The sequence below is a fragment of the Cherax quadricarinatus genome, chromosome 7 (genome assembly GCF_038502225.1).
Source record: "Cherax quadricarinatus isolate ZL_2023a chromosome 7, ASM3850222v1, whole genome shotgun sequence".
Classification (NCBI taxonomy): Eukaryota; Metazoa; Arthropoda; class Malacostraca; order Decapoda; family Parastacidae; genus Cherax; species Cherax quadricarinatus.
The window spans coordinates 4,128,316-4,143,973 of NC_091298.1; the positions used below are offsets into that span (position 1 = coordinate 4,128,316).

Below are 15,658 nucleotides of genomic sequence, written 5' to 3' on the forward strand. Positions count from 1 at the left end.
GATTGCTGGTTTACTGGCATGATGGGTAGGGTGTGGCACGGGTACCATGCTGCATCTACCCTACTTGCGGTGCTGAGGTCCTCTTGGGCGCGGAGGGAGATTTCTGGCCCTTTCATTCCTCCTAGAAACTATCCCTCCCAGGTCCCCCCCTTTTTTTTATTCTTTTTTTATTTTTATTTTATTTTCTTCTTTCTTTTTTTTTCTTAAAAACAAAAAGAAAGAGGTAACCTAACCATGGCAGCCCCAGTCCATGAACCTGGTACCCCCAGGCCCCTTCTTGATACCGCACCCCGTTCTGACCCCGCCTCGTCTTTGGACCACTCTTTGGACACTCCTCATGCCTCTGTACCTCTTGCTGGTGCTGTTTCCTCACCCGCTTCAGGTACTGAGGTTTTGACTGACTCCTTTGATTTATCTGACCTCCGCTCTCGTTTGACTATGCTTCCGGCCTCTCCCTCTACGGTGCTGCAATTTTCGAATCGCCGGCCCGTTCCACATCGGACCATCTCTGGTCCCACGCCTAAACGCCAATGACAATTACCTGCTGATGATACTTCTCCACCTTCTCGTTCTTCTCAGAAAAGATCGACACGTCCTGCACTCCCTTTCCACGCTCAGTTTCAGACTGCACAATGGACTAAATTCTTCACTTTACGACCGACTTCCTCTACCGCCTATCTTTCCAACCACAGTATTGGCAAGGCACTCCTACGCCATGTTGGTAAAGATATTTCTTTTCATGCTCTTAAGAGCGGTACGTGCATCATCACTGTACAGAATGCTACCCAAGCTCATGATCTTTCTCTTCTTTCCCACAGAGATACTGTTCCTGTCACTATTGAAAAACATCATTCCCTCAATTTTTGTAGTGGTACCGTCATTCTGCCCCATACCATAGTTCAACAAAATTTCCAGACATGTGGCAATGACATTCTTGAACAGCTGGAACTCCAAGATCTCCCAATCCTCAAGGTAGACACTTATGTTCTTCCTGCCCGCGGGCGGAGAAGATACCCTAGCAATGTGGCTTGTTTAACTTTTGACAGCCGTGAACTCCCATCCTCAGTTTATGTAGCAGGACATCGGTTACAAGTTCGAAAGGTGATCCCTACACCGCAACAGTGTAGAAATTGCTGGCGATTTGGCCATCCAGCGAAATATTGCAGATCCATAGCAGAATGCCCAGTCTGTGGTGCCGATGACCATTCTAATACGTCTTGCAATCGACTTCCCTCTTGCCTTAATTGTCATGAGGCTCACCCTTCGTACTCTCGCCGTTGCCAAGTCTACTTAAATGAGTGGGAAATCCATTACCTCAAAGAGGCAGAAAGTCTCCCTTATGCCATGGCAGTTTCTCATCTCCGCCTCCAAGGGAAACTACCTCGTGTTTCTTATTCCCGTGTTTCAAAATGTCCCCCCACTTCTGGGGTCCCATCTTCTGCAGCCTCCTCTGTGGTTACCTCTCCCATAGTCACTCCTGTATCTAATTCTTTTGCTGTCCTAGGCTCAGACGTCCCTACTTCAACGCCTCAGTCTGTTCTCGCTTCTTCGTGTTCTCCCTCACAAGCCTCAGTATCGACGAGACCTCGTACGACACCTCCTCCCAAACATCCCTCTATTTCTCAGAAGTCAAAAAAAGGTCCTTTAACCCCTCCTTCCACCTCCTCATTTTACCTTCCCTGTCTCTGTACTGGGTTCTTCCCCTCTCACTGGCTCTGTTACAAGTGTAGAGGTTCACCCTCCTCCTCGTACTATACCTACCTCCCCTGTTCCCTCCCAAGTTTCTTCCTCTTCTGCCACCTCCCAGATTTCTGCCTCTTCTGTCCCCTTCCATGCTTCTTCTCCAGTTCCCTCCACCCTTTCGCCCCCCCCCTACCTTGGTACAGTCCATTACAGTTCCAATCTTTACTCATCCTCCCCCTACCATCTCCAATATTGTCTCCCATACGACATCTCTGAATTCTGAAACACTTGAAGCAATCTCTGAATATATTGCAGAGACCAAACCATCAATGGACACTGATCCACCCTCTGTTCCTTCTCTCTCCTCTCCTCCATCTGCGCAACTCGTTTCTTCACAGCGCACCGTTCCTTCGCTGCTTGAACGTTTTCCGCTGCCTCCGCATGTGGACTTTACTAACCCCTCTAGTCCGTAGGAACCCTTACCTGCGGATTTCAAGTACCTTTATCATTGCCAATCATGGCCTATTTACAGTGGAATATACGCAGCCTCAGGGGTAATCAGGGTGAGCTTCAGATGTTACTCTCCCAGTTTTCCACTGTTGGTGTTTGCTTACAGGAACCAAAATTACACTCTGCTGTTATCTCTCCCATCTCAGGCTATAATTTATTGTATTCTTCAGATCCTTTTCCTGATGGGACCTTTAATGAAAGTGCCCTTCTTCTACACACTGATATTCAGTACCATCGCTATTTGTTAGTACTTCGCTGCATTACACAGCAGCCCGTATCCACTTGCATAGGTGGTATACGCTCTGTTCTTTATATCTCTCTCCTTCTCGGGCATTATCTATTCCGGATATTGCCTTTCTTGTTTCGTCATTACCACCACCGATTCTGTTACTTGGCGATTTTAATGCCCATCATTTCCTCTGGGGGGGGTCTCACTGTGATTCCCGTGGCATTCAGTTAGACAGAGGGCTTTCTTGCCACCCACCCCCTCCATGTTTTAAATACAGGTACTCACACCCATTTTGATCCTCGGACTCACACTCTCTCTTGCATCGATCTCTCAGTCTGCTCTTCCTTAGACTTCACCTGGTCTGTTCTCCCGGATTTACATGACAGTGATCATTTCCCAATCATTCTTACTTCCCCTTCATATTCACCACCTCTTCGTATCCCACGCTGGCAATTTGATCAGGCAAATTGGAACCTTTACTCATAACTAACTGTGTTTAGTGAGGTTCCTTCTTCATCCTCCATTGATGAGCTTTTACACCTCTTCTCGTCCTCCGTTTTAACCGCAGCTTCTCATTCTATAACCCAGGCAGGCATTCTCAGAAATGCGTGCCTTGGTGGTCTCCTGCTTGTGCTCGTGCAGTACGTTTGAAACGAGCTGCATGGGGCAGGTACCGGTACAATAGAACCACGGAGAGACTTCTTGATTTTAAGCAGAAGCGTGTGATCGCTCGCCGTGTCATCCATGACGCTAAACGCACTTGCTGGCGAGATTATGTCTCCACCATCACCTCTGCTTCCTCTATGAGTGCAGTCTGGAAAAAAGTACGAAAACTGAGTGGTAAATATTCTCCTGACCCGGCTCCTGTTCTGCGGGTTGCCGGTGTTGATATAGCAAACCCACTAGATGTTGCCAATGAAATTGGCAATCATCTGGTCCGTATTTCTCAGGGGCTCCATCTATGCCCCTCGTTTCTTTCCTCAAAGTCTGCCAGAGAGTTAGCACCCTTGGACTTTTCTTCTCTCAGAGAAGAACAGTATAATGTGCCTTTTACACTTCAAGAACTGGAGGCAACACTCTCAGCTTGCTGATCATCGGCAGCTGGGCCCGACGACATTCATATTCGTATGCTACAACATTTACATCAGTCAGCCCTTGCAGTCCTATTATGCCTTTTCAATCTTATTTGGTCACAAGGAGTTCTTCCACAGCTGTGGAAATCTGCCATTGTTCTCCCTTTCCGCAAACCAGGCACTACGGGACATGAAGCCTCCCACTATCATCCCATTGCTCTTACCAGTGCAGTTTGCAAAGTGATGGAACGCCTGGTAAATAGATGTTTAGTGTGGTATTTAGAGACACACAATAGTCTCTCCACTCGTCAATATTTCTTTCGTAAGGGACGTTCTACCACAGACCCCTTACTACGCTTGGATACGTATGTTCATAATGCCTTTGCGAATAACCACTCAGTTATTGCCATATTTTTTGATCTTGAGAAGGCATATGACACAACTTGGAGGTATAATATTTTGGCCCAAGCCCACTCCTTAGGCCTCCAAGGCAATCTACCATCCTTCCTTAAGAACTTTTTAACTGATAGACATTTCCGTGTTCAGGTTAATAATGTGCTCTCCCCGGACTTTATCCAAGCTGAAGGTGTCCCCCAGGGATGTGTTCTGAGCACAACACTTTTTCTCCTTGCTATTAATGATTTGGCCTCTAGTCTTCCATCAAATATTTGGTCATCACTCTATGTTGATGACTTCGCTATTGCCTGTGCAGGCGCTGACTGTCACCTCATTACAGTTTCTCTCCAGCATGCGGTCGACCGTATTTCCAATTGGGCCACCACACACGGGTTTAAATTTTCCAGCACTAAAACCCACCAAATTACTTTCACTCGACGCCCTGTCATCTCCGAACATCCTTTGTACCTCTATGGCTCCCGTATCCCTGAACGTGATACAGTCAAGTTTATGGGCCTCCTCTTTGACTGTAGGTTATCCTGGAAACCTCACATTACCTCTCTGAAGGCAACTTGTCACAGCCGGCTGAACCTTCTTAAAACCCTTTCTCATCTTTCATGGGGAGCTGATCGTCGAACCCTCCTTCGCCTACATTCCACCCTCATTTTATCGAAACTTGATTATGGTGACCAGATTTATTCAGCGGCATCTCCTGCTACTCTCTCTAGCCTTAACCCCATTCATCACCAAGGATTACGTTTATGCTTTGGTGCTTTTTGCTCTTCCCCTGTTGAGAGCCTCTGTGCAGAAGCGAACGTTCCATCCTTATCCGATCGCCATGATGCCCATTGCCTTCGCTACTATGTACGCTCTCATGATCTCTGCAATCCTTCCATTTATAGAATGGTCACTGATATTAGTAGACATTCTTTATTTGTTCGCCGCCCCTGTTTACTCCGTCCCTTCTCTCTTCGCCCTCATTCGCTCTTGTCTTCTCTTCAATTACCACCTTTCTATGTTCATGTAGCATCTCACTTTTCCCTACCCCCCTGGGAAGTTCCAGCTGTTCGAGTCTGTTCTTTCTCTCTCCCTTGCTCGAAAGCCCAACTGTCTATGGTCGCTTCCCGCTCTCTTTTTCTTGACCACTTCCACTCTCATTCTCATGCCATTGCTGTGTACACAGATGGCTCTAAGTCTTCTGACAGCGTAGGATTCGCAGCAGTGTTTCCGGACAGCGTCGTACGAGGGCATTTACTATCTTCGGCTAGTATTTTTACTGCTGAATTGTATGCCATCCTTGCAGCACTTATCCGTATTGCATCTATGCCTGTGTCATCATTTGTGGTTGCCTCAGACTCCCTTAGCGCTTTACAGGCTATACAGAAATTTGATACACCTCACCCCTTAGTCCTCCGTATCCAACTTTGGCTACGCCGCATCTTTACCAAGCATAAAGATATTGTTTTTTGTTGGGTCCCTGGTCATGTTGACGTACAGGGCAATGAACAGGCAGACACTGCTGCGCGGTCAGCAGTACTTGACCTACCAGTTTCATATAGAGGTATTCCATTTATGGACTATTTTGCTGCAATATCTTCCCACCTTCACAACCGTTGGCAACAACATTGGTCTACTATGCTCGGTAACAAACTTCAATCCATTAAACCGAGTATGGGTTACTGGCCGTCTTCTTATCACCAGTGTCGAGGTTGGGAGACTACTCTCTCCCGTCTTCGCATTGGCCATACTCGTCTTACTCATGGATATCTCATGGAGAGGTGCCCTGCTCCTCTCTGTGAGAATTGCCAGGCTCCATTATCAATCAGCCACATTCTGTTGGACTGCCCACTTTATCAACGAGCACGCAGAATTTACCTCCGTCGTCGTCTTCGCTCCGCTGCTCTCTCTTTACCTTCCCTTCTCGTTGATGGACCCACCTTTCATCCAGACTCTCTCATTGACTTTTTGACAACAACTGACTTACTTCACAAACTCTGATACCTTCAGCCCTTTCTACCTCAATCTCTTGCTACCCTCTACCCCCATACTATCCCCTGCCCCGCTGTTTTCTGTAACCTACTGATCATCCCTCCTCCCTTCTGCCGCCCAATACCCTCGCTTCCTTCCCTACCCTGCAGCGCTGCATAGCCCTTGTGGCTTAGCGCTTCTTTTTTATTATAATAATAATAATATCGATTGAGCACAAGAAATCGCCAAGTCAACTATTTCAACTACAAATAAAGTGATTGGAAATTGTTAATTTGGCCAATTTAACACAAAGTTCAAAATATTCCAATTTCAAAATAGGGTCCAGAATAAACAATGTAGGTATTCCTGGAACTAAACTAAAATTTTTTCTGTTCATTAATTACGTTTTGAGGCTTTACAAATAAATTCCATTTTGATTTTTTATTCACATAATGAATTTTTATTCACACCAAAAAATAGAAGATTTACTGTTATGCAATATTGTAATAATTGTATAAATATCATCACCATATTTGTGAATGTATATTAGACCCACCAGCTGGTGTGTATTAGACGTGTGAGGTCGTTTGTTTACTCTTGAATATCGGCAAAAATTTAACATTTCCGCTACTTTGAACTCAGTTTCAAGCCATTTCCAATGCTAAAACCAATCAAAATCATCTCTATTTCTGTAATATGTCTTCCATTCTATCAAATGAGACCAAGAAATCGCAAATACAACTATAAAAAACATACGAAAAAACACTGCAAAGTTGCTGTTTTAATCGAAAAATCATGATTTCAGTTTTTTTTCTCTCATTATACACAGTGTGCTGCAGGATTTGTTTTATGTGGTGCACACATACCACATAGATGTATTCTCTCATATCTAGGCCCAAATGTACCACTCACAGTTTATCAGAGTGAGCTGAGCTCATGACGTAGATCTACGGTTTGGACCCTGAACGTAAAGCCGTAGATCTACGGGACGGACCCTGAAAGGGTTAAATGATGAGGCAATGTTTATCTCATTTATACATTCTTATTTCAACTAGTAACTTTGATAAGATAAGATTTTGTTTGGATTTTCAACCCTGGAGGGTTAGCCACCCAGGATAACCCAAATAAGTCAGTGTGACATCAATTACTGTCTGTCTTATTTCCATTTGGGTCCTTAACTCTTCTACCCCCAGGATGTGACCCACACCAGTCCATTAACACCCAGGTACCTACTTGCTTGCTAGGTGAACAGGGACAACAGGTGTAAGGAAGCATGCCCAATATTTCCACCCTTTGCCAAGTGGTGTGAAGTAAGAACATTGCCTACCAGGCCATGGGATACTGAATATTTCATGTTCTCCATCAAAATTCTAATTTAGCTACAGTATTACACAAATAAAACAATACACACTTACTTCAAACTGAAAGCAAGAGTGTGAGGAAAGGTTTAGGATCAACACTATGCAAAAGATATTTTGCTTTCACTAGTTTGATTATTATAATTATAACTAAGTCCCAAACCCACAAGGGTTATCCAGATCAGTGGTTTGAAATATAAAAAAACAAAGTACTTACTTTAAGCCAGGCGAATGATGGCATGTTCCCTCGGGTTGTGGCACCATGTAGGTAGATCAGAACATAATCTTCAGCTATCAGTTGATCTAGAGTTGTCAATACATACCTGTTCCATTAAGAAAATATTTTCACTGTAATGTAATTTTATTTATTAATTACAGTAATATATGTACCTGTATTCAAGTTAATTTGAAAAAAATTTAAATTTTTCATCCTATATTTTTAAAGAAAAGTATTACAGCTAGGATGTGTAAATACACTGGTACCTTGGGAAACGAACAACTCAAAACTCGAACAATTATGTAAGCATATTTATGTAAGTGCTTTTGTAAGTGTATTTTTGAGGGTCTCAAACGGATTAATCTAATTTACATTATTCCTTATGGGAACAAATTCGTTTGGTATCAGCACTCAAACAGCCTTCTGAAACGAATTAATTTCGTATCCCGAGGTACCACTGTAGTGTGATTTTTTCATGTTTTAATAAAAAATATTGACAGAGCAGGTAAAAACATTAACAAAATAAATTTGCAACTACGTAATATACACAGATAGCAATACGTATTCTATTGTGCAAAGATCTGATGCCACTGGCACAGAAGTTGACTCTCAGATCATTTGACTGTAAATGACTAATCAGCAAAGGTTGCAACATTCACTGCAATAATCCTCCATTATTTATTTCAGTTACTTACATAAACTATTAAACATACACTTCCTGTAACATACCCTGCCTGTGTTTTTTTTTTATATTAACTTCATATGTGTATAAAATAACAGAACATAAGAAATGGAAGAACATTAAGTATCATACAGATTGAACTTATATTCTGAACTACCAATACTACAAGTTTTTGTCGAAACCAGAACCAGATCATGTTTGCATAACTTAGATTTTATAATTCATCAGTATCACTTTTGCATGATGACACTGCTTAGACTAAGGGATGAGTTGCCACAATAGGATGTCTCTCCCAGGATAACTTACCATAGGCCTATATCAAACTTGCCACTACTATCTAAAATCTTTGAAAAATTAATTCACAAACAAGTCTACTCCTACTTAGTATTTCACAACATTCTTAGCCCCTGTAAGTTTGGATTTACACCGAAAAAAGTACTAACAATGCAATTATACATATTCTTGAACTAATGTACACTAATGTATTACTATATTAACAGACACTGTATTTTTTTTTTTATTAACACATCGGTCGATTCCCACTAAGGCAGGGTGGTCCAAAAAAGAAAAACTTTAATCATCATTCACTCCATCACTGTCTTACCAGAGGGGTGCTTTACACTACAGTTAAAAAAATTCCAACATTAACACCCCTCCTTCAGAGTGTAGACACTTACTTCCCATCTCCAGGACTCAAGTCCAGCCTGCTGGTTTCCCTGAATCCCTTCATAAAGGTTACCCTGCTCACACTCCAACAGTACATCAAGTATTTAAACCCACTTGTCTCCATTCACTCCTATCACATACGCTCACAAACGCTTGCTGGAAGTCCAAGCCTATCGCACACAAAACCTCCTTCAATCCCTCCCTCAAACCTTTCCTAGGCCGACCCCTACCCCGCCATCCCTCCACTACAGATTTATACACTCTCGAAGTCATTCTGTGTTGTTCCATTCTCTCTACATGCCTGAACCACTTCAACAACCCCTCCTCAGCCCTCTGGATAATAGTTTTGGTAATCCCACACCTCCTGATTTCCAAAAGTATGAATTCTCTGCATTATATTCACACCACACATTGCCCTCAGATAACAAAAAAGGCACAATACCGTGACTGGAACGATACACAAATAACCCGCACATAAAAGAGAGAAGCTTACGACGAAATTTCGGTCCGACTTGGACCATTGACAAAGTCACACTATGTGACTTTGTCAATGGTCCAAGTCGGACCGAAACGTCGTCGTAAGCTTCTCTCTTTTATGTGCGGGTTATTTGTGTATTGCCCTCAGACATGACATCTCCACTGCCTCCAGCCTTCTCCTTGTTGCAACATTCATCACCCATGCTTCACACCCATACAAGAGTGTTGGTACAACTATACTCTCATACATTCCCCTCTTTGCTTCCACGGGCAAAGTTCTTTGTCTCCAGAGACTCCTAAGTACACCACTCACCCTTTTCCCCTCATCAATTCTATGATTCAACTCATCCTTCATAGACCCATCTGCTGATACGTCCACTCCTAAATATCTGAATACATTCACCTCCTCTATACTCTCTTCCTCCAATCTGATATCCAATCTTCTGTTACCTAATCTTTTTATCCTCATAACCTTACTCTTTCCTATATTCACTTTTAATTTTCTTTTACATACCCTACCAAATTCATCCACCAATCTCTGTAGCTTCTCCCAAAAGCAGAGTGTCATCAGCAAAGAGCAACTGTGACAACTCCCACTTTGTGTTTTATTCTTTATCTTTTAACTCCACACCTCTTGCCAAGACCCTCGCATTCACTTCTCTTACAACCACGGTGACATCACACATCCTTGTCTAAGGCCTACCTTTACTGGGAAATAATCTCCCTCTCTCCTACATACTCTAACCTGAGCCTCACTATCCTCATAAAAACTCTTCACTGCTTTCAGTAACCTACCTCCTATAACATACACCTGCAACATCTGCCACATTGCCCCCCCTATCCACCCTATCATATGCCCTTTCCAAATCCATAAATACCACAAAAACCTCTTTACCCTTATCTAAATACTGTTCACCTATATGTTTCACTGTAAACGCTTCGTGTACACACCCCCTACCTTTCCTAAAGCCTTCTTGTTCATCTGCTATCCTATTCTCCGTCTTACTCTTAATTCTTTCAATAATAACTCTACCATACACTTTACTAGGTATACTCAATAGACTTATTCCCCTCTAGATTTTACACTCTCTTTTATCCCCTTTGCCTTTATACAAAGGAACTGTGCATGCTCTCTGCCAATCCCTAGGTACCTTACCCTCTTCCATACATTTATTAAATAATAGCACCAACCACTCCAAAACTATATCCCCACCTGCTTTTAACATTTCTATCTTTATCCCATCAATCCCAGTTGCCTTACCCTTACTGTAAATTACGAACTATTAAAAATATCTAGTTGGATGACTACCAACAAACTTACTTTCAATATAGACAAAACCTACTTCATGCTATTTGGAAACAGAGCTTCAACTGTACAGCTAAACATACTGATAAATGGTTCACCCATTCCAAGACACATAGAGGGCAAATTTCTAGGTCTCCACCTTAACTGCAGTCTGAAATTTCAGACCCACATACAGCAAATATCCAAGAAAGTCTCCAAAACAGTAGGCATCAATCAAAGATACGGTACTATGTACCTCAAACGGCTCTTCTTGCTCTTTACCACTCTCTCATTTACCCTTACCACACCTATGGTATTTGTACATGGGGCTCAACCACAGTAAACCACCTTAAACCTTAAATAACCCAACAAAAAGCTGCAGTGCGATTGATTACCAACTCCTACACAAGACAGTATACTGCACTGCTTTTTACGTCTTAACTTGCTTAATACAGTGGCCCCTTGATAATAGTCGGCCTCGATAGTCATCCTTTTTGGAAATCGTTGCATTATTTTAGTCCAAACATTGGCTCACAAATGGTTGGTTGACTCGCTAATCGTCATTCGTCCTGGACGCGTACTCATGGCTCTGAGCCGCATCGGCCTCTCTTCCCAGCCAGTGTGCTATTGTTTACCAGTGAGCAACGGTCCCCTCATGTGTTCATACGAAATAGTATTTCATAATATTCCATTCAATTTAGTGCTTGCAAGTGCTAAGTAAGCTACCATGGCTCCAAAGAAAGCTCCTAGTGCCAAGCCTTTGGTAAAGAAGTTGAGAAATACGATTGAATTTAAGAAAAACATCACTGAACAATATGAAAGTGGCGTACGTTTGGCCGAACTGGCCAGGATGTATAACAAATCCCGTACAACCATATCTTCCATCATGGCCAAGAAAAAGGAAATCAAGGAAGCTGTTGTTGCAAAGGGGGTAAATATGCTGACAAAAATGAGATCACCAGTACTCGAAGAGGTTGAGAAGTTATTATTGGTGTGGATAAACGAGAATCAATTAGCAGGAGATAGTCTTATGATGTCGATTATTTGTGAAAAGGCTAGGCAGTTGCATGACGATCTGGTAATATTTGTGAATTTAAGGCCAGCAAAGGTTGGTTTAAGAGATTTAAGAACCATAGTGGCATACACAGTGTGATAAGACATGGTGAGGCTGCCAGTTTGGACAAAATTGCAGCTACAAAATTCATAAGTGAATTCAAGGAGTACATAGAGGCTGAAGGAATGAAACCTGAACAAGTGTTCAATTGTGACGAAACAGGCCTCTTTTGGAAGAAAATGCCAAAGAGGACCTACATTACTCAGGGGAAAAAACCACTGCCAGGACACAAGCCTATGAAAGACAGGCTGACGTTCATGTTCTGTGCTAATGCTAGTGGGGATTTCAAAGTGAAGCCGTTACTAGTGTACCATTCTGAAAATCCCAGTGTTCAAAAAAAAAAAAATGTTATGAAGAGTAAATTTTGTGTGTTTTGGAGATCTAATAATAAGGCATGGGTCACAAGGGATATTTTCGTCGAGTGGTTCAATGAAGTGTTTGGCGCTAGTGTGAAGAATTACCTCCTGGAAAAGAAATTGGATCTCAAGTGCCTCCTAGTAATAGACAATGCACCTGCTCATCCTCCAAACTTGGATGACCTAATTCTGAAGGAGTTTGGGTTCATCACAGTAAAGTTCTTGCCCCCGAATACCACTCCTCTCCTCCAGCCCACGGACCAGCAGGTCATTTCAAACTTTAAAAAACTCTACACCAAAGGAATGTTTCAAAGGTGCTTTAATGTGGCCTCAGACACTCACTTGACCCTAAGAGAGTTTTGGAAAGAACACTTCAGTATCCTCCATTGCATAAGCCTTATAGGTAAGGCTTGGGAGGGAGTGACTACCAGGACTTTGAACTCTGATTTGAGAAAACTGTGGCCAGATTGTGTCCACAAGAGGGATTTTGAAGGGTTTGTGGCTGACCCTGATGAGCCAATGTCAGTTGTGAACTCTATTGTGGCATTGGGGAGTTCCATGGGGTTGGATGTGAGTTTGGAGGATGTGGAAGAGTTGGTGAAGGACCACAACGAAGAGCTAACCAATGAGGAGCTGCAAGAGCTTCAGCAGGAACAGCAACAGATCGCAGCTCTGAATCTTGCTGCAGAGGAGGAGGAAGAGAGATGGAGGAAGGTGCCTTCTTCAGAAATTAAGGAGATTTTTGAAGTGTGGGGTTAGGATGGAAAGATTTATGAAGAAACATCACCCTGAGAAGGATGTTGCAAGCCATATTGGCAACTTGTACAGTGGCCGAGTCTTGGCCCATTTTAGGGAAATTTTAAAGAGACACCAGAAACAGAACTCTCTGGACACTTTTTTTGCGAGACAGGATTCCATTGACTCTCAAGCTGGTCCTAGTGGCATTAAGAAACAGAGAAAAGAAGTAACCCCAGAAAAGGATTTGGTACCTAAGGTGTTGATGGAAGGGGATTCCCCTTCCAAACAGTAACTAATCCAATCTCTCTCCTCCTCCAGTCTTCCATACACTAAGAAGAATCGCCAATAAAGGTAAGTGTTATGCTGTTACTGTTTCATTCATCATGTCCCATTGTATTGTTTATGTACTACATCTATATTTCATGTAAAAAAATTTTTTGTTTTAATACTTCTGGGTATCAGGAACGGAATAATTGTATTTACATTATTTCTTATGGGGAAAATTGATTCGAAAATCATCTTTTTCGATAATCATCGCACTTCCAGGAACGGATTAACGACGATAAACGAGGGACCACTGCATACAAAACATCCACACTTATTATTGTGCCTACCACACACACAAAACATTATATTCAAATATTAACCGTCTCAAACTCCTCCTTGATAACTACAACAGAACACACAGGCATAATTTTTTTCTTTTCAATAAATTGGCCATCTCCCACCAAGTCAGGGTGACCCAAAAAGAAAGAAAATCCCCGAAATGAAAATACTTTCATCATCATTCAACACTTTCACCTCACTCACACAATCACTGTTTTTGCAGACACACCCAGATACAACAGTTTAGAAGCATTTTTTTTCAACAAACCGGCCGTATCCCACCGAGGCAGGGTGGCCCACGAAGAAAAACAAAAGTTTCTCTTTTTAAATTTAGTAATCTATACAGGAGAAGGGATTACTAACCCATTGCTCCCGACATCTTAGTCGACTCTTACAACACGCATGGCTTACAGAGGAAGAATTCTGTTCCACTTCCCCATGGAGATAAGAGGAAATAAACAAGACTAAGAACTAGAAAGAAAATAGAAGAAAACCCAGAGGAGTGTGTATATATATGCTTGTACATGTATGTACTCACCTATTTGTGGTTGCAGGGGTCGAGTCATAGCTCCTGGCCCCGCCTCTTCGCTGATTGCTACTAGGTCCTCTCTCTCCCTGCCCCATGAGCTTTATCATACTTCGCCTTAAAACTATGTATGGTTCCCGCCTCCACTACGTCACTTTCTAGGCTATTCCACGACCTAACTACTCTGTGACTGAAGAAATACTTCCTAACATCCCTTTGATTCATCCGAGTCTTCAACTTCCAATTGTGACCTCTTGTGTCTGTGTCACATCTCTGGAACATCCCGTCTTTGTCCACCTTGTCTATTCCGCGCAGTATTTTATACGTCATTATCATGTCTCCCCTGACTCTCCTGTCCTCCAGTGTCGTCAGGCCGATTTCCCTCAACCTTTCTTCGTAGGACAATCCCCGTAGCTCTGGGACTAGTCTTGTTGCAAACCTTTGCACTTTCTCTAATTTCTTGACGTGCTTGACTAGGTGTGGATTCCAAACTGGTGCTGCATACTCCAGTATGGGCCTGACGTAAATGGTATACAGAGTCTTGAACGAATCCTTACTGAGGTATCGGAACGCTATCCGCAGGTTTGCCAGGCGCCCGTATTTGTAGTGTGACCTAAGTGTAAGTAGAAGTAGCAAGACGTACCTGAAATCTTGCATGTTCATGAGACAGAAAAAAGGACACCAGCAATCCTACCATCATGTAAAACAATTACAGGCTTTCGTTTTACACTCATTTGGCAGGACGGTAGTACCTCCCTGGGCGGTTGCTGTCTACCAATCTACTACCTAGGTTAGAAGCACATATAAAGATATATGACACATCCCTCCAAACTACCAATATCCCAAACCCCTCTTTTAAAGTGCAGGCATTGTACTTCCCATTTCCAGTACTGAAGTCTGGTTATATAAAAATAACTTCCTTTACACACCCTCCCAAACTCGTCCACTAACCTTTGCAACTTTTCTTTAGAATCACCCATAAGCACAGTATCATCAGCAAAAAGTAACTGTGTCATAATACAAGGAACAAATCACTCTTCGATATCCCTCGTGTCCATCTCTCCCTATGCAAATATGCTATGCACATAAAGGGCCTGAAGATCTGGAATTCAATGCCAGAACACACTAAAGGGCCCCTGCATACAAATCAATTTAAAGCCCTACTTAGAAATCACCTCATCACCCAAAATTAACCAGACAAACACTTTACTTAACATCTACCAGTTACCCAAAAGTTACCAAAACACTCCTAAATAATTTATGACTGCTCAACTATTTGATCATTTACTTCAAACTTAAAATTGTTTCAGTTTCATTACTGTATATTGTGCTTGATGGCTGCTACCTATTTGCTCACTATTTCAAACTTGCAATTGTTTCAATTTTATTGTTTTAAATTGTGCTAAATTGTAATACGTACAGTGGACCCCCGCTTTACGATCAGCTCCCAATGCGACCAATTATGTAAGTGTATTTATGTAAGTGCATTTGTACGTGTATGTTTGGGGGTCTGAAATGGACTAATCTACTTCACAATATTCCTTATGGGAACAAATTCATTCAGTACTGGCACCTGAACATACTTCTGGAATGAAATAATATCGTAAACCGGGGGTCCACTGTACTTCATATTCTAAATTGTGCTTGATGATTGCTCAACTATTTAATCATTACTTTAAACTTAAAATTTCTTTCTTTTCTTTCAACACACTGGCCATATCCCAACAATGCAGGATGGCCCAAAAGGAAAAAAGAAAGTTTCTCCTCTTACATT

At 42.3% G+C, this 15,658-nt stretch overlaps 1 protein-coding gene across 10 annotated transcripts in view; it reads right to left on the minus strand.

The window, feature by feature from the left end:
* LOC128686781 (protein prune homolog 2) overlaps nucleotides 1-15,658 on the minus strand; it is a 123,345-nt gene that overhangs the window by 30,945 nt on the left and 76,742 nt on the right. For all 10 annotated transcript variants that reach the window (XR_008406700.2, XM_053773838.2, XM_053773839.2 and 7 more), the window contains one exon: nucleotides 7,435-7,540. Coding sequence is in view for 9 of the 10 variants with exons in the window: in XM_053773838.2 (XP_053629813.1) it covers nucleotides 7,435-7,540 (106 nt within the window). In the remaining variant the exon portion in view is untranslated. The remainder of the gene's footprint in view (nucleotides 1-7,434; nucleotides 7,541-15,658) is intronic.